General features: G+C 42.8%; 1 protein-coding gene across 1 annotated transcript; it reads right to left on the bottom strand.

Moving 5' to 3' along the window:
* Window positions 1-4,051: 4,051 nt before the first annotated feature.
* LOC136512350 (uncharacterized) lies at window positions 4,052-20,863 on the bottom strand. Its single transcript, XM_066506318.1, has 15 exons — window positions 20,735-20,863; window positions 19,585-19,711; window positions 17,563-17,771; window positions 17,350-17,468; window positions 17,086-17,214; window positions 16,808-16,857; window positions 16,619-16,716; window positions 16,190-16,474; window positions 10,668-16,089; window positions 10,507-10,582; window positions 9,031-10,269; window positions 8,861-8,907; window positions 8,045-8,530; window positions 6,830-7,065; window positions 4,052-6,753 (listed from the first exon to the last, which is right to left on the bottom strand). Exons 2-9 carry the CDS (start codon window positions 19,652-19,654, stop codon window positions 15,583-15,585), a joined length of 1,467 nt encoding a protein of 488 aa, XP_066362415.1. The 5' UTR covers window positions 19,655-19,711; window positions 20,735-20,863; the 3' UTR covers window positions 4,052-6,753; window positions 6,830-7,065; window positions 8,045-8,530; window positions 8,861-8,907; window positions 9,031-10,269; window positions 10,507-10,582; window positions 10,668-15,582.
* Window positions 20,864-22,342: the final 1,479 nt, after the last annotated feature.

The following is a 22,342-nucleotide window of genomic DNA, read 5'->3' as shown; positions in this document are numbered from 1 at the left end:
TTAATCATGTATAGACAATACAAAAGTGAGTTTCCCTCTCGTATAAGCATTTTTCGACATGGACTTGTAACCAAATAAACTTCTATTGGTTTTGCCTCACCAGACAAAACTCATCAACCTTCCAGATGAGTCCCAAATAATATCTGCGAGTCTCAAATAATACTTTTTACTAGACAAGTCACACAAGACTCCAAATAGACAAGCCCTTATTGATCTACATGATGTAAAGAATGAAGGGAGAATAGACTAAGTAAAGGCTCAAAAATGCGTATCCTGAGATTTTGTGTTTATTACAAGTGAATTATTTACCAACTTAGTACTCAAAGAATAGGCAATTGAATAACCTGAGGGTACAAAGATATATCACATATTGGTGTGAAATTACCGAAATCCTCTTTTTCAGTAATAAAAACTATCCAAGCGTGAACACATGAGAACAGCTTCTAAAGTCAAAACCAAACGAAAATCGTTGAAGCTAAAGCTATTTTTGGCCAGAAGCCGACAACACCAAAACGTGACTTTCTCTACATTTTCCGTTCTCTGAGAAACCCAAACCCTGCCAAGGAGGGTTAAGGCTTTATTTGGCAATCGGTATGGCAAAGTGACTCTCTCCTACTAAAATAAAGACGTGTGTAAAGACCAAAACCATTCCAAACAGAAGTAAATTAAAACGTGAAGTGTGAAGAACATTACAAGCCAAAGCAGCAATGGTTCGTCAAAAACAAATTGCATATTGCCAGTTGCCACAGTATAATTGCTTTCAACAAAGGAAATAAATCTAATTTCCACTGTTCCCAGTAAAGCCTGTAATATTCTATGATATCTATCATTTTTAGTGTGTGTGACATCAGATAGTGCTACACTGCTACTGTGCTATGCTACTCGTAAGTTCCATCTAGTTCGACACATTTGTGCATATATAACCAAAACCATCGAGAACTCCAGATGACCAGATGGTCAGTGATTTTTTTTTTTAAACAGACGGCACTTTCATTACCTTAAAAGATCATTACAAAGGAGAGCCCGAATGGACTCTGGGGCTTCATTTAGACACATCAAACCAGCCGTCTGGTTAGCCGACTTAGCTAATACATGAGCTACCTCATTACAATTTTGACTAACAAAGACAAAAGAAATATCATCAAAGTTGTTTCTCATCATCTTGACTAGCCACTGCTGCCCGCGCTTCGCTGCGGGTGATGTGTTTGATATAGGAAAAATCTTGGAAAATATGGTCCATATGTCTAATATGTTTTCTCATCGCGTTGCTACGAAATGTTGGTCTATTTGGTACATTAAATGGGAAAATATGGGAAGAAAAGGTAACATGGCTTTTTTCATTACAATGTTGTAAACGAACATAGAGGTTGGTTGTCATTACATGGTGCATATTCTAGGCCAGCAAATCAATGACATATTAGTGGAAAGAAGTATTTGATGGAGTTGGGCTCAAGCAACTAACATACTTACATTCAAAGCACAACATTGGCTAGAATTACATTATAGATGGAAAGAACAAAAACTACAACACAAGTACGTCTCCTAATGCGATGGTTTACAAAAGAGTGAATTAGGATCCACTCCCCTTAGGCGAAACTACAACACATTTCGTAAATCTGCAATTATACGAAAGATTACACGACGTCGAACACTAAATTACACCAGAATTTAAAGTTACATGGTTAAGAGCAACCTAGTACAACCAAGGCTTACTCCAGAAGTCGGGATAGACGAGGGCAATGGAGAAACAATAAGATAATGATTATCCAAAACATGGCGTATGACCAACAGATCTAGAAACAGAAGACTGAGAAGTAAAACATTGTGAACCCTAAGACCAAACTAACCAACGGTAGACTTGAACTTCTTCGAAAACCAGATCCATTCTTCTCAGATTACACCATCGCCTCTGTCAGACGAACCTAGTTCCACAATGACGAATAGATCTCGTAGCTCTGCTTTGGATTCGAGAGAGATGGGGATGAAGAAGAAGACCAAGGACCAAGGGCATCTTATAGTGGCGAATGGAGATGGGGCGCAGCGCACCGGAAGTGGAGACGACATGGATGAGATACACTGCCGGTTCACGCTATGGGGATAAAGTCGGCCATGGCGCGCTCCCCGCGCAAGCGAGCGGAGGGGGGGAATAAAGGAGAGTAGAGAGTGTTCGCTCGACGAGGGAGGCGTGCGGGCAGCCGTGTCCCCAAAAGAAGAAAGAAGGGAGGGGGTCGGGTACGGGGATGAGGGCGAGGATCAAGAGCGGACCGGAGGCCGGCAAAAGGAGAAGCGCACAGTGCACGAGGACGGTGAGTGCGGCACGATGTCGCGGACATGTGAGGACAGGGTGCTAATGGGCCCAACACCAACGGCGTCCGCGGGGCACGCGGTGACAGTGACCCGGCGTGCGTAGCGTGGTCAAGCTGGGCACAGTGCTTGGGACTTGATATCCACTCAGGCTTTTCTAAGCACTCCCTACTACCCAAGGCTAACTTTTTCTAGGTGTTCTTCTTTCCTTCTCTTCCTTGTCCACAATATGCGTCAACCTTTGTATGAAGTGAGATCGCGACATACATGCTTCCTCCGAAACCACCTCCTCTTGTTTACTTTGAGTACGAATCGCGTGCATGCTGCTAAGACCTTTGCTTGTACCTGCGTGCTAACTTTGCATGGTGCATGCAAATGGACGGTGGCTAGTTAACATGGTTAAAGGTAACAAGGTGCTGCTGGTGCGTGCGTGGTAAATGTGGTGGTTGTCTGCGTGTGTGCTTGCCTTGCTCTATTTGCTGCACATATACGGTTGTGCTGCTCGTGCTGCTGCCATGCATGGAGAAGGGAGAGGGAGGGAAGGTGGGACCCGCTATCATGGCGGCGTGCGAGCTGCCACAGTCAGCGAGGGGCGTCTGGGCGCTGGTGCGCTGCGGCGGTGATGGTGGTGGGGTCGGCGCATGAGTCGTTGTCGGGCATCGGGCAACAAAGGACCAAGTCATCAAAACCGTTTTATTTCTTGCTCATGTGTCTATAATTCGATCATCTTAACCATGCCAAAGTTCCATTGAGGCACAACCAACAGACACATTATATATGTCGCATGGTTGTCTGCTTTTATGCTGTGAGCAGGCTACTGTTTACTTAGTCTTGCTTGGAAGACATTTTAAGTTACTAAGCATTTTAATGATAAGTGTTTGGAAGACATTTTAAGTTACTAAGCATTTTAATAATAAGCATTTTAATGATAAGTTACACAATATCGAGTCCAATTCCTATATGTTTATGTACGTTTGCGACGGAACCCGATACATATAGGAATTGGACTCGATATATATTCGCTTGATGTGAGTTGTTATAACTCGTATGTGCTAGGAATCGATCCAATAGGATTTCTATTCAGATTGATTACTAAACTGTGCGTGGCTCACGAATCTTAGTTGAGTAGTTTTTTTACTTTGTTTTTATTTGGATTGGGATTTCTATCCAGATTGATTGTTCAAGATCAGAGGAGTCTATTTGGATTAGAATTCCTAACTACCCTTTTAGAAGCTTTGTTCTTACTATATGTTGACTATTTTGCCCCTGCATGCACAATTCACAATTCTTCAATACAAGTGGAATTAGGTCAATCAGAAATAAAATTTACTACGTGTGTTGTTGATTTAACTTCACATTAGGGGAATGTTGTTGGTCAAACTTGGGGTTTAGTGACCATCACAAATAAGTCCATTCAAAACCTTCATAGGCAGGACAAAAAGCATTTGGGATAGCAGGTCTCCTTGCCTAAGGCCATGGGGCAGCCATTGGCGAAGTACTCGATACAGGTGTTGATTTCCCCTCGTAGCTAGTTATATAATTAATTAGTACATGGCGCGCTCCCTCGCGCGCGTGGGTTAGCACTGCATAGGTGTTGTATTATATAGAAAACGTATGTTTAATTTATGAATTGAAAATGGTTAAGAACAGTACACAAATATGTACATAGGTATATATATGTTACATATGTTATTACACATTGGAAATAAAGAGCTGTTATATATTATATGCACTTTTGCTGCAATTTTCTTAGACGAAGAGCAGTACAACATAGAATACAAAAACTGCTATATCAAAAAAAAAAATACAACCAAAAAAATCAGTAAAGAAAAAGTATGCTTGATGGTGTGCACCAGGCTGGTTGCCGAAGAGACCTGGTGCTAATGATTGTGCTCGTCATCCTTTTTGTACAATACTTTAGCGATATATATACTTCTAACCCTGAGCAGAAAGGTTAGTATCAGGTCATGCAAGATATATTTCAATGGCTAAATGAAGTCTGTATAGTGTTATATGTTAATCACATCGCGGTTATTTTACCTGTAATTTTATTTTAAAGTAAGTATATAATAAGAAGAGAGCTATTCAAACTTCATCAGAATTCCAGTCTATTACTTGGCCTAGGTAGGTAGGGAAAAAATATGTGATGATAAATCCATCCTGTAAAAAGAAGAAAAGTATAGCACAGGTCCATACCAAGGAATGGTTTAGGAAATGTTGTGAGGAGGCATCTCCTTCCACAGCTCTGATGGAAGCAAAATAGGGAATGACCTACTATATCTAAGACAAAGCAGTAGATTACATTCATGTTTTATGGAGTCAACTTCTTTCATAGTCACATTGGGTATGGGAGTCCAGTTGACTATGATAGGATAAAACCCATACAGTAAGTTCTCAAAGAGGCGGCAATGCAAAAGTTAGAACTACTCCATTGTTAGGAAATAGGAACAGCTGCTTTGCATAATAATATGACAATATCTGGTTATGAAGAAATTCACTACATTTTAAGTTTTGCAAACTAAATAATATGCTAAAAAATAATTTATGCCATATGTTAAGTGTATGCCATGTCGCAAATAGCTCCTCTCAACCCAGCAACCAAAAGTTGCTTTGAGGAAGATAAGCATGCGCAGTGTGTATCTGCATTTGTATGTAAGAGCATATGAAGGAGGCGGTATTTTCAGAAATCTAGCATACATCTGCATTCACATGCATACATATGCAGAGGCAATAGTTTGCCAACATGAGTGTCATGGAACAATTCTGTTGACGAACAATTCCTATCTTATTGCCTTCTATTGAATCAAACTACAAATGGTTTGGACAAGAGAGTAGGACAATAGCTATATAAGATGCACAAATGGGCCTGAAAATGGATTGGCCAACAGGCAGCTCATGTAAAAATCTTGGTTAACTTGGAGTTTGTTGAACTTGGAGGATAACAGGAAAGGGCGTTAGCATGAAAAATATTGTAGATCATCTTTTGCCTCATTCCCAATGGCAGACAAATTAGAGCTGCTCTAACCTAGGAATGTAACTGCATAAAAATCACCTGCAACCTACCTCTGTTGCTAGGATCGCTGCAGGGCGGCTTGCTTGAGCGTGTAAGCTGAGGAAGTATATAAGTTAGATTCTAAATAGCAACATGATGGAACTGCTGCCTACCCAAACTCCATAAGAGGCTGCAAGGCGACAAGCTCTGTGGCACTGGAGGGAAAATTAATGATTGCAGCAAACCAACAATCCTTTCCAAAAAGGCAAAAAGTAGGCAATAACATCACCAGGTACAAGGCAACAAAGGAAATGTAGTCCATCAATTCCCTGTGCGCGTAACCTCAATTCGATTACTACATGTCCAAAGTTTTGTAGGATGGGAATCAACCGGCAACCAGATTGTAAGGTACTATAAATGTTGGGCAGCAACAAAATGATGCAAGGACAGGGCATACTCTGGTGTTGCATTGTAAGAACCATAGTAGCACGATGAGGTAATACATGGTAATTAAAGACAAATTATATAGGCCTATAAGTGGCAAATCAGAGTGGAAACAAATAGACCAAATGCTTTTAATATTTTGAAGGTGCTATGGCAGAAGCAGCACTATATGCATCATACAGAGGGCTATGTCGGAGGTACTTAGCTAGGACATGGTACTTGGATCTTGAATTTGTAGTTGGGTTCAGTATGCCGGATGCATGCTAAATAGCATCGTAGATTATTATCCTAATATGTGTGAGCTTTGCTTCAAAATGGGCAGACAAATTTGGCTTGGTGACAAACCGAAAGTTGTGTATTTAGAAGCTGGCCTATTGCTTGGAGCTTCATGGGCTCCATTTCTTCTGTGCTATGCAATCTACATAGATCCAGGCATTGTGGCCACTGTAATGCCTACAATTGGTTAATAAGAAGGTTTTAGCAGGTATACAAGCATCGTGATTATGTTTGAGAATAAAACGAATATATTCTAGTCAGGCCATGGTTGACAGACGATCATGAAAGACACAGTCTCGATGTCAAGAAGGCAACTTAACATAATATCTTAGTATTCATGTTTTAGAGTACGACAGTGCAGAGGACCTATGACACAAGCAGTTAGAAGCTAAATTCTGGTACATTAACCTTTACTAAAACTTAAATAAAACATATTCAGCCTAAAATTTTCAAAGCATTGGAGAATCCGTATTGACATAGACTTGTCAGCAACCGTCAAATTTCATAGTAAATGAATTACCATTATGGCTGATTGCTGGGCTCTGATAAATTTCCAGAAATGATGTTTTATCTAAATCATAATTTGCACAGTTTGGTAAATTTGCACTTTTAGGCATATTTCGCAACTTTGCTGCAAAACCCAGTCATGAACTGTAGTAAAAGAAGTGGCACAAGAGACTAACCGGATCAAACCAGAAGCTAGGAGAGGTACTAAAACAAATGGAGAGGCACCTGACCTGCCAAGATCAGAAACACATGGTATGTTACACAGTATAAAGAAAATGAACAAGAAATGAGGGTGCTGGAACGAACCTATGAGCAAATGGGGAGCATAGTGTTCAGGCCATGCCAATAGATCAATCTGTTAATAGAAGTACTAATGTGGTGGGGCAATGAACTGGCACAAAGGCTACATAAAAACATGGAAGGAAAAATCTTGGAACTCAGGCGGGATGAAAACATTGAAACAGAACATACCAAAATGCAAAATTTGCAATTAGGATGATCTTTGGAGCAGAAATAATTGGTCAGAAGAGGCCAACCTAAACCTGTAAACAGTTTGCAAACATGTGTAGCAACAGAGGGAGTTTAGTGTAGCAGCGAGCATCATATCATGATTAGGCAGTATAAATAAGCAGCAAGAGGAGTGTAGCAAAGGGCATCATATCATAATTAGGTTGTATAAATAAGAAGTAACAGGTAGGCAGCACGTGATAGATTGAATGATTAATCATAACTAAGACCTCAGCTAATCTGAGAACCCATGTTTTAAATATGGCAAAAGAAAGTACATGGCTGTATCTGTTGTACATACTTGAGCCAAGAACAGACATTATGGTATAAGAGACAAACTGGAGTAAATAATCTGTAAATTAGAACTTATTTTTGGGAAAGACTATAAGCTTAAGTTGGATGATAAAATAGTAGGGAAACTACCAACACGTGCCCGTATAAAATATTTATGGCAGAGCTTGTTGTGGTCACTGCATTAAAACAAATGTAACAAAAAACAGACAAATTTCATATACAACCATTCCATTGCAGGCTGGAATGGGTGCACCAAACGTGTTTTCCCAGAAATGAAAACCCAGATTTAGCTGATAATATCAACAAACAAAGTGTATTATACAACTCTAACGGTTCTCACAAAAACACCTTGTAAGCTGCAAGGCAGAAAGGACATGTGCCGATATACCATATAAACTGGTCCAAGCAGACTAACCTTGAGACAGGGTCTAGATCCAAGCAAATAAGCAACGACAGGTTTGACTCTATTAATAAATGAGAACAAAGGCAGCCATAGAAGCAATTCAGAATTGTTCACTCCATTTCAAATAGATATCTTCAGAGCACCTTCTCAGATGAAGAGTTCAACATGTAGAAGGGCTCCAGTCGTCGACCCAACGATAAAATGTCCAGTGCTCACAACATTAAAATGGTTTGTTTAAGTTATCGGATTATATATTTTAATGATAAGTGCAAAAGGGAAATAACCCGAACCATACAGGTTGAATTCAGTCCTCTCACCTCCATGGTGAGGACGAGCTTGACAAATTCATCAGCATCGCCCAATTTTTCATCATCCACGGCACATTAGCATGTGTTATACATTTTTGAGCAATGTGTATATGAACTTATTTATGCAAAGCTTAGTCCCGCATTCACCAATAGAGGAAGAGACTATAGGTAAGTTCACAGCCTGAGGCTCGCCATTCAGCATAGAAGGAGAACATTCACAGAAATAACTGGCAATACCAGGTAGAGTTGGTGCCTACCAAAAAAGATTAGTTCAGTTAAAGAAAGAACACTAATTTTATGGTTTGACATAAGAAAGCAAAGCAAACAATTTATGGAGATCTGAGGCAGGGTGCAGGCCATTGCGTAGAGACCGCTGTGAATGCTTAAGTAAAAACAGGGCTCATATTCATACAAACGGCGGTAGAATAACAGTAAGCATATTACCAGAGGAAGTCTTGATGCCGCTGTAAATTGTAGAAGGACCCGGCGAGAAACCTAATACACGAAGCATTAGTTAAAAGTTGAAGTATGCACTGCACAATCATGACAGTAAAGCAATGAATCCATGAACCATCTCTTCTTTTTCAGAGCTAACTATCACAACCATGTAAGAGCTCAATTTGTTCACAAATTGATAAAGTAGATGTACTGCTTAAAAAACAAAACAAATAGAACCTGCAGGAAAGTTTGTGGAAATTAAAAGTGGGTTCCCAGATCACTTAGTTACTAAGATTGTTTTTGTAATCGGTTTGAGCAACCTATATCTGCAAATATGAACAAATAGGTGAGAGGACAAAGGATCATTAGTGGTAGACCTGTGCTGACCTTTATCAGTGACGACCATGTGGATCCTCGGCGGCGTTCCTGGCAAGCTGCAGGGCCTCAGGAAAAGCAAACACAGAGATGTCAGTCAAAACCTAACCAAATCGAGAAGGCTGCAACAACCCCATCGATATTGAACCCCAGATCTAGACTGAGAAGAAGGGGACACGAACCTAGACGGCGTCGATCTACTCGAAGACAGCGGCGAGGTAGACCTTTGGGAGTACCAAGCTTGGGCAGAGATGAAGATGAGGGAAGCGCTTGCAGCAGAGGCAGGTCGTGACCCAAGCGCCGTTGCCGCCGGCAAGGGCCACCGGTCCGCGCAGCTGCCGCATCTGGACCCGTAGCCGTCGTGGGGGAGGAAGAGGACACGACGCGATCCGTCCGCGCAGCGAGGTGGCCATGTTCCGGGCGGCCGACCCACGCCCACCTCGAGGCCCCGGATGGAGTCCTTGAGCGCCTCCACGCCAGCCACGAGCCCCTCGCTAGGAACGGAAGACGCGGCGCGGTCCAGCGAGACGGACACGGTCGCGCCATCGCGGGGTATAGTGATCGCGCCGTCGGGAGATGGAGGGGTAGGGGAGGGGGAGGCGGGCGGGGGAGGGGTGGCCGCCGACGCCGGAGAGACGACCGGCGGCTGCTGCGGTGACAGGGTCGTGGAGCTCGTCGGGGCTAGGGTTGCAGGGGGAAGGAGGGAGGAGAAGAGGAGGGGGAGGCCGGCGGGGGAGGGGCCGGTGCTGGCAGCGAGGTGGAGCTCGTCTGGCCAGGGTTGGTGGCGGCGGGGTCGGGTGCCTGTGCGACTGAGAAATGAAGATGGGGATGGGATGAGAACTGGAGATGGAGACGGGATGGGAGCCGTGCCGAACGTACAAGCATGGTCGGTGGGTAAAGAGGGGAGACATTAAATATGTTCATCTATCCGACTTGTTTTTATCTATAGAGATGATGCATGGAGGAAGGCCGAGTGTGACGCGCTTCATCTGAGTCGTGTAATTTCTATCTAACGCACCAGCTAAATAGAACGTACGTGGACACCCTGGGAGGCCGCCGATTCGGCGCGCCATATATCTTTAATGTCTTGGACGATTGCTCCTATATGAGACATATCCAGACTTTTTTGCATGAGCTTTCGTACCAAGTTTAAGCAGTCCGAAGCAATTACCACTTTCTTGAAGTGTTGATCACAGATGAACTTTAAAGCCCATCGGACAGCCAAAGCTTCAGCCATTTCTGGTTCAGAGACTCTGCAAATCACTTGGTTTGTTGCAGCCAAGAAATTTCCATTGTGGTCCCGTATCACACATCCAGCTCCCATTCTTTCTGATTCACTGAAAACAGCAGCATCAACATTTGCCTTAACCCAATCTTCCGGCGGTGGAACTCATCGTTTGGTAGATGCATTAGGCCCACACCTGTTGGAAAATCAGGAACATCATCGCAATGCATTACCACTTGAATATATGCTTTTATTTTTTCAACTATCCGAAATGGATGAACAATATTTTCCCCATTTCTAACACCATTCCTATTATCCCAAATATGCCAGATAATTAAAGTCAAGATAGTAGCCTCTTCGTCAGATACATTAGCCAAAAACTCCCATAACCACTGCTTTGGGGAAATAAACGGCATAAGTTTACAATTTATACCACACCATTTCTTCATTTCACGCCATATTTCTGCCATATATTGACATTTGATGAAGGCATGAGCCACCGTTTCTACCTGTCCACAAAAGTAGCAAGCATCAGTGGTACAAATATGCCTGCTTAAGAGTTGTTGTCCTGTAGGTAAACAATCATGAGCCTACCTCCACAAGACTATTTTCATTTTCTCAGGAGCATGTATCTTCCAAATGCGTTTCTAGTCACTAGTGACTTGTTGAATATTGGATGTTCCTCCCTTGCCATTGGTGATGGAAAACAAATGATTTTTTTTTAGATTTTATCAACATATATGCTGATTTAACAGTAAAAATACCTTCTGTGGTGTTTTCCCAAGCCACAGAGTCTTCGCACATATTATGACTAAGGAATTTTTAGTATCGCATTAGCAGTATCCTCCGAGTAGCATGCCTGCACTAACTCCTCATTCCATTGTCGTTGTCGTTCATCAATTAGAAAATCCACCTTCAGATCTTATGGTAGTGGTATGATTGGTTGGGCAAATTGTTGTAAAACTCCTGGTATCCAATGAACACCAGATAAAGGTATTGTTTTTCCATTACCAACTCTCCATACAATTCCATTCATCAAAAGTTTCTTCCCAAAATTCAAGCTTCTCCAGGTGTATGAGGCATTACGAGTGCAACTTGCCTCCCAAAAAGAGGAATTAGGAAAGTATCTGTTTTTAAGCACCCTAGCACATAAAGAATCAGGTACAGTAAGTAGCCGCCAACATTGCTTTGCTAGAAGTGCTTGATTAAATAATTCCATATCTCTAAAGCCCATTCCTCCCAATGCTTTTGGTGCAGTCAGCCATTCCCAGGAGTGCCAATGCAATTTCTTGTTTCCATTCTCGATGCCCCACCAATAATTAGAGATGATTGATCTCATTTTATCACAAATGCCAACTGGTATTTGGAAGCAACTCATGATATATATAGGGATAGCTTGGACAACTGATTTCAGCAAAATTTCTTTGCCAGCTCTAGATAACGATTTATCGCTCCATCCATAAACTCTTTTCCACATTCTTTCTAGCAGGAAAATAAAGGTGCTGATTTTTTATCTTTTAATACAAGTCGGCATACCTAAATAAGTAGACTGCAGTGCCGCATTGTAGATGTTCAGCTCATTCATTACTCTTTCTTTTAAATCATCAAGACATCGATTCCCAAAGAAGATGGATGACTTCTGTAAATTGACTCGCTGTCCAGACCCTTCACTATAAATCTGGAGTACTGATTTCAGTGTTGAGACACTCCGTTTATCCCCCCTTGTAAAGAAGATGCTGTCATCTGCGAATAAAAGATGGGATATTGATGGCCCTAAAATTCCATTCCTTAATCCTTTCAAAGAGCCTTCTTGTTCTTTCTTTTTTAATAAGCATGATAACCCTTCAGCGCACAAGAGGAAAAGATATGGACTGATTGGATCTCCTTGCCGAATGCCTCTTGTTGGATAAAAGGTTTGAGTTAATTCACCATTAATCCTTATGGCATATCGCACCGAAGAAACACACCGCATAACTGTAGATATCCATGAATCATGAAAACCGAGCTTCTGTAATACACCACGTAAATAAGCCCATTCCACCCTATCATAAGCTTTCATCATATCAATTTTCAAAGCAAAGAAGGGTGTCTTTGATCGCTGTCTCCTTACTGTGTGTAGGCATTCATATGCGATCAACACATTATCTGTGATTAACCTTCCTGGCACAAAAGCACTTTGCTCTTGAGAAATTATATCCGGAAGGAAAAGATTCAAACGATTAGATAGAACTTTTGAGGCTATTTTATAAATAACACTACATAGACTGATTGGTCTGAAATTGTTTAGATGTTCTGGTCTAGGCATTTTGGGAATGAGCACAATAGTTGTGTCGCATAAACCTTCTGGAATCTCATCTTCAGATAGAAAACTTCTTACTGCTTGACATATTTCTTTGTGCAATAAATCCCAATGTCGTTGATAAAAAAGAGCTGGAAATCCATCTGGGCCTGGAGCTTTTGTTGGACCCATTTGAAACAATGCCTTTTTGATCTCCTCATCAGTATATGGTTTGCATAATTCTTCATTTATATTTTGATCCACTTTGGTAGGAATTGCATCAAGGATGGCTTCAATATTAGCATTTGGTTCAGAAGAGAACAAATTTGAGTAGAAATCTGTAGCCATACGTTTAATAGCTTCTTGATCTTCACATTTTGCACCATCTTCTTGTACTAAATATCTTATTTTGTTATTTCTTCTGCGGGCAGATGCTCTTGCATGAAAAATTTTTGTGTTCCGATCCCCCGCTCGGAGCCAGTCTGCTCTTGATCGCTGTCGAGCCATGATTTCCTCCCTTTCGAACAGCTCACAGAGCCTTTGTTCGATATTTTTTTCTTTCCTGTGAAACATCTGTTGTGGTGCTTGATAGAGACAGCCTCGACAAACGACTTTGAAGCTTCTTGATCTCCTTACGGACAGACCCAAAGGAATCTCTGCTCCATTGTTTCAGTGAACTAGCCAGACTTTGCAAGTTGTTCCATGTGGATTGAAGATTTATAGGACCATTATATCCTTCTTTCCAGAATTGTTCCACTGCATCCTTATAATCTGGGGCTCTAGACCAAGCATCCTCATATCTGAATTGTTCAACAGCATGTATACTCCGTGATCCCTGACCATGTTCCCCAAGTACTATTTTAATTGCATAATGATCTGAGGAAGATGTTACCACATTTTCTACCTGGTATTCATCAAACAGTTGAATAAAGTGACTATTTGCTACTGCTCTGTCCAGACGAACCCTTACATTATTAATCCCTGCCTATCTATTATTCCATGTAAACTTTGGCCCAATATATCCCAGATCAATCGGTTCACAATCTTCTAAGAATTCGCGGAATAAGTTCATCTGAGTACTACTTCTGTCACATCTTCCCTTGTGTTCATGATCATTTAGCACTCCATTGAAATCTCCAGCACAAATCCAAGGACCCTCCCATTGAGCATGAAGAAATCTAATGCGATCCCAAAACACATGACCCAGTTCCAATTTTGGTTCACCATATACAAAAGTAGCTCTCCACGTAAGGCCATCTTCTTGTGTTATGCTCACATCAATAAAATTTTTACAGTAACCTTTCAGTGATATCTTGCTGGAATCAGTCCAAAACAAAACCAAACCTCCACTTCTTCCTTCGCTGTTAACTGCAAACAACCTGAGAAGCCCAGCGACCACATAAATTTTCGCACACTATCATCCCTCATTTTGGTTTCCGAAAGAAATAGGAGGGAGGGACGGTATTGCTTCACCAACCAGCGAAGCTCTCCAACTGCCGAGTCCCGGCCTAATCCTCGACAGTTCCAACATAAGAGAATCATTGCTGTCGGCGGGGCTGGAAGCCAGCCACCGCCGATAATTCCATGGGAAAATTTTCTTCTGTCTTCATCTTCTTTTTCTGTTCTAGATCATCAGAACCCGTGTCAGGTTCTTCAAACGTGGGCTGTGATCCAGGGACAAGAGGTACAATTGCCAGATCATTCACCGAAATTTGATGCATTAATTGGGAAGAGTCAATATCATACTCTGTAGTCTCATTCTGTTTGCGTTTCCTGCCCTGTATATCCATTTGATCATTCTCAAGAATTAAGTTGTCCCTTCCAGCAATTTCACTTGGTTTGTTCAAAGATTTATTATTTAAATCCCTTTCATTCTCCAAACTAACAGAAATATGTTGAGCTGAATTTGTTTCAGTACCATCATATCGACTTCTCGAATTGGCATTGCGGCCACTTGATGGTGAGGCATGACCCTGTTTATCGTCAGTTTGCTTTTTCTTCTTGTCATCAGGGACCCGAAGATTCTCTCCATATGGCAGTAAGCCTTTGTTATCACGAGCTGCTGGGCTAGGACATTCAATAGACGAATGCCCTATAATTCCACAAGAAAAGCAAAAGTGAGGTAGCTTTTCATACTGCACATCATACCATTCGTTAGTTTGTCGTTGTGCTGAGAAAATTCCGACACAACGTCGAAGAGGTTTTGAAACATCAATTGCGACCTTTGCTCGTAGGTAAGGTCCCCACGCCCTTCCTTGGTCATCTAACTTTAATTTTTCAACCTCTCCAATCATACCTGCTAGCTGACCTCCCCATTTACCATTCATAAGACCAAAAGGGAGATTCATAATTCTCACCCAGATCGGCAAAAGATTAAAGACAATATCTGTGGGCCTCTGATTTGGATCATATCTTTTTATAAGCACAGCTCGCTTACTAACATTCCAAGGTCATCCATCAAGCACACGTTCCAAATCCTGTCTAGACCCAAATTCCGTAATGAATAAGTTCTCTCCCACTGATCTGGCAACTAGGCCTTTTGGATTTCCCCAAGCAGGACGTAGCGCCCCCATGATAGTCTGTAAGTGGAGAACACTAGAGGATAAGACCTTACCAACAATGGCACAATCTGACGTCGCGAGACCTTCCTCCACATCATCATCCACTGTCAACACTTTGCTTTCTTCAGGAGTAAGCTTCAAGCGCACACCATCTCCACAGGTTTGTTTGTTCTCAAATCCTTCACCTATACCCTGATTCGTGCCTTCCAAAGAAATCTGTTTTTACCAGGCTCCATGCAAGCTGAAAGACAATCCAGATAAAATACACACCAATCCCAATCTTCTTGCCACTTCACCACAGCAAAGAATGACTCAGGTTAATCTGGCCTCTCCTGTATCGCAAACCAAGGACGGGCAGCGAGGCTAGGCTCGCCCCTTCATCATCCCGAGTCGCGATAAAGAGAGGATGGACAAACCTGAGTAGCTGAAGGGAACCGGATCTGATGAACTTTAGCTTAGCTTCTTGAGAAAACCCAAAAGCACTCTGGAAGCTCCCAAATCCCAGCCGCAGCAACAAGAGATGCGGACAGGTAGCTTGGGATTGGAGCAGAACACAAGATCCGACACCTTTTGTGATCGGAGATTACACGAAAAAGGAGAAAATCACTCCAAAAAGGAGAAAAGTAGCCTCTCCCTACTGTTCACTAGGAACTCTCGAGAAGGCAGTGTTTCAGCGAAATTTCTTCTTGCCAATCTCAACGAGCATGGCCAGCAGAGCCTCGCACATCTCACTTGCATCGGCCTCAGCGCTGCCCATCTTCAGCGTGGAGTAAACCATCCACGCATGGTCCAGCCTTCTCTCGGGCCTCACCACCACTGACCCAGGTACCTCGGCGTCGCGCCGTGTCACCAGCCCGTCACTCCTCTCCCCATAGCGCAGACGCAGGTGGAGGGCTGTGACCGCCATGGCTGCCGACACAGGCGCGACCACGGGGACCTTCAGAGAGGCGAGCATTGACTCGACAAAGTCGGATGTAGATAGGAAGAACCGTGGCAGGTGAAGCCATGGGAGGAGCTCGGCTTGGGCGACACGGGTCAGTGACGCGAGCACTGTGGGCGCGGTGCTGGCTCCGGTGTGGAAGGAGATGATCGGCAGCTCATCGATGGGGAGTTTGTGCTTGGAGATGAAGTCCTTTCTCTTAGCATATGTGAGGTCCTCCAAGGCCCTGATGTCACCCTGCAATTGTTCATTTGTTTTGAAGACTGAAATGGATGAGATATGAATGAACAATTTTGTGAACAAAAGTTTTGACCGAGAAACAGTTCATGATAGGGACCTTGATTAGTTTGCATACGATGAGCTCCATGATCCTCCTTGTCTCCTTATCAGCAATCTGGCCTTCTCGAAGGATATCGGAGGCGACTGGAGTGCCACCATATGGGCTCTGAACCAACGCCAGGCCAGCAACCTTACCCTTGAGCTCAGACCAGTACAAGGAAAGAGCTGCAGCTGCATCAACTCCACCTTTGCTATGGCCAAGGAGCAGAACCTGATTACCAGATCCCCAGTAGAGCTCCTCAATGTATTGTTTCAGTTCCCACGCGTTATTCTCCACTGATGCCTAGACAAAGCAAATGGTAAGTGAAAGGAATAACAGTACGAAATACTAGTACAAGCAGCAGCTGCTTCATGACATAATATGAAGCAAGAATGAAACCTAGCACTAGGAAAAAAACTCTTGCATGCCACCCTTCAGCTCAATTACCTCGCTATGAATTTTCGCAATATGGCAAGCCAATCCCATTTTTGAAAAGAACCGTTTCGTATTGGTGAAGTAAAGTGGACTGTGGTTGCTAAAAAGGCCTGCATAAAGGAGTACAAACGGGATAATTTGTAAGCAATGGCATTTAAGGATCATCCCCAGAAACTAGCTACGTTGAGAAAGATATCTCACCAGGAATAAATAAGTAAACCAGTGTATCAGGCAGGCAGTGCATGCCATTTCTGAAACATAAGGCAGCTTTTAGTATTGTCGGCCTTCTCAGAACTGATTAACATAAGGCAGTGCATGCCATTTCTAACTTAATTGGTAGTTTATGCTCAAATTTTCACACTAAAGTATTTGGAAGCATGCTACAAATACTTTCTGCAAAAAAAGTGGTAGTGTGCAATGTTTTTCTTTTTTTTTTTGTGTGTGTCAGAGTTCACTAAAACTGGGCACAAAAAATTCACCTGATCTCATGCAAAATCTCCTTGAATCGACCTGTCCCATCAACCGAACAAAGTGATGCCCGAGTTCTTTGCAACCATCCTATATCTTCACAAGATCCCTGTAGTGTTGTCCAGAAACGATGTAGGATCCTGTGATAAAAAAATGACATCTTAGAACTAATTAGAACAAAGAAAACTGGGCTGCAACCTACACGGAGTCCTCAGACCACAAGATGCAACATGTAAGCAAATATAGAGGTCTGAACAGAGAAGACATTAACTAACCTGGTTAGTTTGGCATGCACTTCATTTGAAAACAGAATCCACTGATCTCGCACACTGAATGCCAATCTTCGTACCAGCCTGAAGCCATGTAAAAGATAGGAAGACCTGACATATGATCTAACAACACAAACAGTTGCACAGTAAATGTGGGACACAAGACAACAATGGATGTAATCGGCTTACTAGTTGATGAAGCTATAAGAAAACTGAACCTTTCATAATACTGGAAAATCCTTTTCTGAAAATTGTGCCTTCAGATGTTCCTTTTGTAGTCTGTTCTTTTGTAGTAGTATTACTAACAGATAATGCAAATGCCCCTTCATGAAGATATCCTGTGGTGCCAGTCAATGATCCTACATGGCTAGCAGAGAATTGGACTCCAAGACATTGAGGAATCCAATCAGCGGACCGAAGCCAATTTTCTGCTAGGATAAAGACAAACACGTAAAAAAATAAAAGAAAAACACAACAAAAACATCAAATTTCAGGCTTCTCTACTTTCGAGAAGGATTTGTCTCATCAACACGTCTTATCCAGTCAAAGCCTCGGAAATTCTAACCACAATGCTGCAGCAACAGCAACAACAACAGAGCCTTTTAATCCAAAGCAAGTTGGGGTCGCTAGAGTTGAAACCCAACATGAGGCCCTAGTCACGGTTCATAGACGTCAATAACTTCTTTCCAAGCACTCATATCCAAACAAAGATCTCTAGGCATATTCAGACAGGTCAACAACTCTTTTTTTTCACAATGACAATAAAATAGATAATTTATTTTAGAACATTGGCTCTGCAAACACTGAACATGGTCTGCATATCTTGTTTTTAAGGATAATAATGAGACTTAAGATCTACAACCTTAAGTACAACAACCTATAGTAATGAAGACCTCAATTATGACAGCCTTGTAAAATTGTATCTATGCTATATTGCATCATGTAAGCAGCAGCAGCAGCAACAACATAGCCTTTCAGTCCCAAGCAAGTTGGGGTAGGCTAGAGTTGAAACCCACTAAGAGCCCCAAGTCACGGTTCAGGCACTTCAGTGGCTGCTTTTCAAGCACTCCTCTTCAAACATAGATCTCTAGCTATATTCCAATCTTTCAAATATCTTTTTATTGTCTCCCCATGTCAATTTCGGTCTTCCTCTACCTCTTCTCATATTATTAGCTTGGTTTAGGACTCCACAATGTACTGATGTCTCTGGAGGTCTTCTTTAGACATGGCCAAACCACCTCAACCGATGTTGGACAAGTTTTTCTTCAATTGGTGCTACCCCTAGGCGATCACGTATATCATCGTTTCGAATTCGGTCTATTCTTGTGTGACCACAAATCCAATGCAACATATGTATTTCTGCAACACTCAGTTGTTACACATGTCTAATCTTTGTAGGCCAACATTCTGCTCCATACAACATAACCGGTCTAATCGCCGTTCTATAGAACTTGTCTTTTAGCTTTTGTGATACCCTCTTGTCACAGAGAATGCTAGAAGCTTATCGCCACTTGATCCACCTTGCTTTGATTCTATGGCTAACGTCCGCATCAATATCTCCATCCCTCTGTAGCATCGATCCCAGATACCAAAAGGATTACTTGACCTTCCAAACTCACATCTCCCTCCTCCTGTGCAGCTCCGCCAAAGTCGTATCTCATGTATTTGGTTTTAGTTTTGCTCAATCTAAAATATTTAGACTCAAGGGTCTGCCACCATAACTCTAGTTTTATATTTACTCCTGTATGGCTTTCGTCCACTAACCCTACATCATCAGCGAACAACATACACCAAGAGATACCCCCTAGTATGTTCCTGGTAACTTCATCCATTACTAAGGCAAAGAGATACGGGCTTAAGGCTGACCTTTGATGAAGTCCAATTTTAATAGGGAAGTAATCTGTGTTACCATCGTTTGTTCGAACACTAGTCACAATATTGTTGTACATGTCCTTGACGAGAGTCACGTACTTTGATGGGACTTTATGTTTGTCCAAAGCCCATCACATAACATTTCTTGGTATCTTGTCATAAGTCTTCTCCAAGTCAATGAAAACCATATCCTATCTAACAGAAAGTAGTCAAGCATCAAACTAGTTGTTCATATAAATATAAAGGAACTTGTAATTCAGAATCAGAAAAAGAAACAAAATGGCTAGGTGCTCTAAAATATCAGTATGCTCAAATCCCATGTAGTTTTGTGAACTAAGACGTACAAGCTCAAGTTGTTGGCACTGGTACCTATTAATTCTGTGAAGTATTCTCTTAGCTGCCAACCAGGGTTTAGGAAGCGTGAAAAATATTCATCCATCTATGTCCCCGAGCAGATGATACAGGAGAACATCACCAGTGATGGTACATTTTTGGCCTAACAAAAGAAAAAAAAATCACATCAAGAGCTCAGCATGTATCAACACCCGGACTCATGGACACAGCATACATAAGAGATGCTATCTCCATAAATTACCTGCATAGTAGACCACATGCTATTATTCTTTTATGTGTATACAACGCAAATACGCAAGAGAAGATCAACATCTCGGTAGGACAGGGGATAATATCCACACTGTCAACATGGCTGTGCACGAAAATCTAGTACAAGCAACCAATTGTTAACCACCGACCGATCATACATGATTTTTGTTTTTGTTTTTTGTAATAAACTTTGAGGCAAGTTAACATTGTGCAATTGGTGTTTAAACTAACAACAATTATGCCCATTGCAAGCGGAAAAGCATTGCCATAATGCCATTGCCCAATTGCATCATAGCTACCCCTTCCAGGATCTAACACCCTCAAAAAGGAAAAAACAGTGGAGGTTTCACCGAAAAGCTATAACGGTCCCGTTCGTTTGGAGGAATTCTGGAGAAATCTGGAGGAATTTGTGAGAGGAAAATACTATTCCGGATAAAAAAAGAAGCGGATCAAGTCGGGTTTAAGGGCACGCGAACGGGGCCAACAAGTTGATGAAGGCGAGGCATACATTACTGCGGGCAAGGGCCCAACAAATAAGTAGTAACTAACTTCAATCCCCGGATCAAATGAGACTAAGGAATCAAGGTGACGTGATGAGGCAATCAAAACAAGGTGCATCAGCCAACTCTTAAGACCTTGTTTGGTTGCACCTAATCCATTTTAATTCATACCGCATTCACCTCGATCCACGTGTATTGAGTTGAATCGAAATGAAAAATTAATTAATTTTCAACTTAATGCACTTGAACACACGTGGATTGAGTTAGAGACGAGTCGTAGCCAAACAAAGTCCTAAGCAAAACCGCCAATCACACACCCAGGCATTTCCACAAACACTTGGGCCAGATGCATTTGGTAAGTAGACTGCGCCCCATGTGCACATCGCACGTACGTACAAGAAACAAGGCCGACGTACCTCTCCGTCCCAGCCCCAGAGGCCAGAGCAGCAGGAGGAGCTCCCTGAACGCTGCTAGGAAACCCGTCGCGCCGTTTCCTCGTATCTGCCAGGCGGCCCGGGTCGGCGAAATTAAAGCAGGAGAGCGAGCGCCCCAGAGGCTCAACCTTCCAAGTTCCAAATGGGCTTTATCCAAAGTAAGCGAGAGGAGACGCGACCCGAATCAAAAGGAGCTCGCGACGATCCGGGAGCGAGGGAGCAGAGGGATGGGACGACCGAATGGCTGCAGCTTTTGTGTCTCCTCCACGTGTCTCCATCTGTCTCCACACTCTAGGACCTGGTTGGGCCTGGTATGGTTCTGGAGGAATTCGAATGGTTTTGAGGAATTCTGAAGGAATCTGTGACAGAAAAATACTATTTCGGATGAAAAAAGAAGCGGATCAAGCTGGGTTTAAGGGCACGCGAACGGGGCCACAGTCATCTATCCGTCAACTGTACTCTCTTCATACTCAAAAATAAAATCGTTTTAGACAATGACATGGTCTTCAAAGTATTACTTTGACTTCTTATTTTTATAAAAATATTTATTAAAAAGTGATATATGTATATTTTTATGAATGTATTTTTCAAGATAAATCTATTTATATGACTTTCACATTTTTAAACTCAGCAACTTAAAAGTTATCCTGATTTATATTCCTAATGTTTGACTAAGCTTTGTCTGAAACGACTTTATTTTTAGTAGTGAGGGAGTATCTGTTTGGTTTACGTCCGTCCGGCTATCCCGCATATTTTTAGTCACCATGTGAGATTATCTGGAAAGAAAAAGGAGGCATATGGTTTCTGGAGTGTGGAGACACATGGAGAAGACACAGAAACTGCAGCCCGGCCGAATGGGCTTATCCGGTCACCGACTCACCGGTGACGCGCGCGAGGCGCCCGAGGCCGACCACACGGGAGGGCGTGCGCATGGGCGCCGCGTGGGTGGCGCGGCCGTGAGCCGTGGCACGCCATGCGTGGGGGCGCGTGCTGCTGCCCCCCAGTATTTCTGGAACGGGAGGGAGGCCCGCCAACCGCGGGCGGCGTCCAAGCCCGACGCGCGGGGCCTGCGCGCCAGTCGTCCTTGCTCTGAGCTTATCGTCACCGCCAACAGCGGCTTCTTCTCGAATCTCGATCGCGTATGGGACTGGGTCTGGGAGGTTGGCCTCTTGACTCGCACCGTCGCCTCCCCAGGATCAATGCAACGCGTCCGACTCCGACAACATCTGCGGCGCGCACAGCAGAGATCCATGCTGCGGCGTTGGGTGGCTGGCAGAAATGGCGCGACGCGAGCACGTCGTGGGAGTGTTGACTCCGCTCTCACGGCTTGGCATCTGGCGACTGGCGTCGGCAAGGCAGGTGCAGTCGACACGAGTGCCGGCGGCGGTGTGTTGATAGCCGAACAATTTGATCGGATCGTGACTCGTTGGCTTGACGTTTGAAGCTACTGACGCATCTCGGGCAGACCTAGCTAGCGCCATCTAGTCAAACAGTAGTACAGTACGTATGTATTAGTATACAAAATTTCGAACCAGCCCATTTATTGGCTATCATGTTTCTTTGGCATAATTACATAATAAGTACTCCTAA

This window comes from Miscanthus floridulus, chromosome 16 (assembly GCF_019320115.1).
Source record: "Miscanthus floridulus cultivar M001 chromosome 16, ASM1932011v1, whole genome shotgun sequence".
NCBI classification, from domain to species: Eukaryota; Viridiplantae; Streptophyta; class Magnoliopsida; order Poales; family Poaceae; genus Miscanthus; species Miscanthus floridulus.
This window is presented reverse-complemented; position numbering and strand designations above follow the sequence as displayed.

Excerpts from the sequence above, each read along its gene's own strand:
- LOC136512350 (XM_066506318.1), bottom strand. The coding sequence starts at position 19,654 with ATGGATGAATATTTTTCACGCTTCCTAAACCCTGGTTGGCAGCTAAGA. Across the intron at positions 16,475-16,618 it reads TTGCGAAAATTCATAGCGAG|GCATCAGTGGAGAATAACGC; the intron begins GTAATTGAGCTG and ends TGCTTTGTCTAG. Across the intron at positions 16,090-16,189 it reads TCGTATGCAAACTAATCAAG|GGTGACATCAGGGCCTTGGA; the intron begins GTCCCTATCATG and ends GAACAATTGCAG.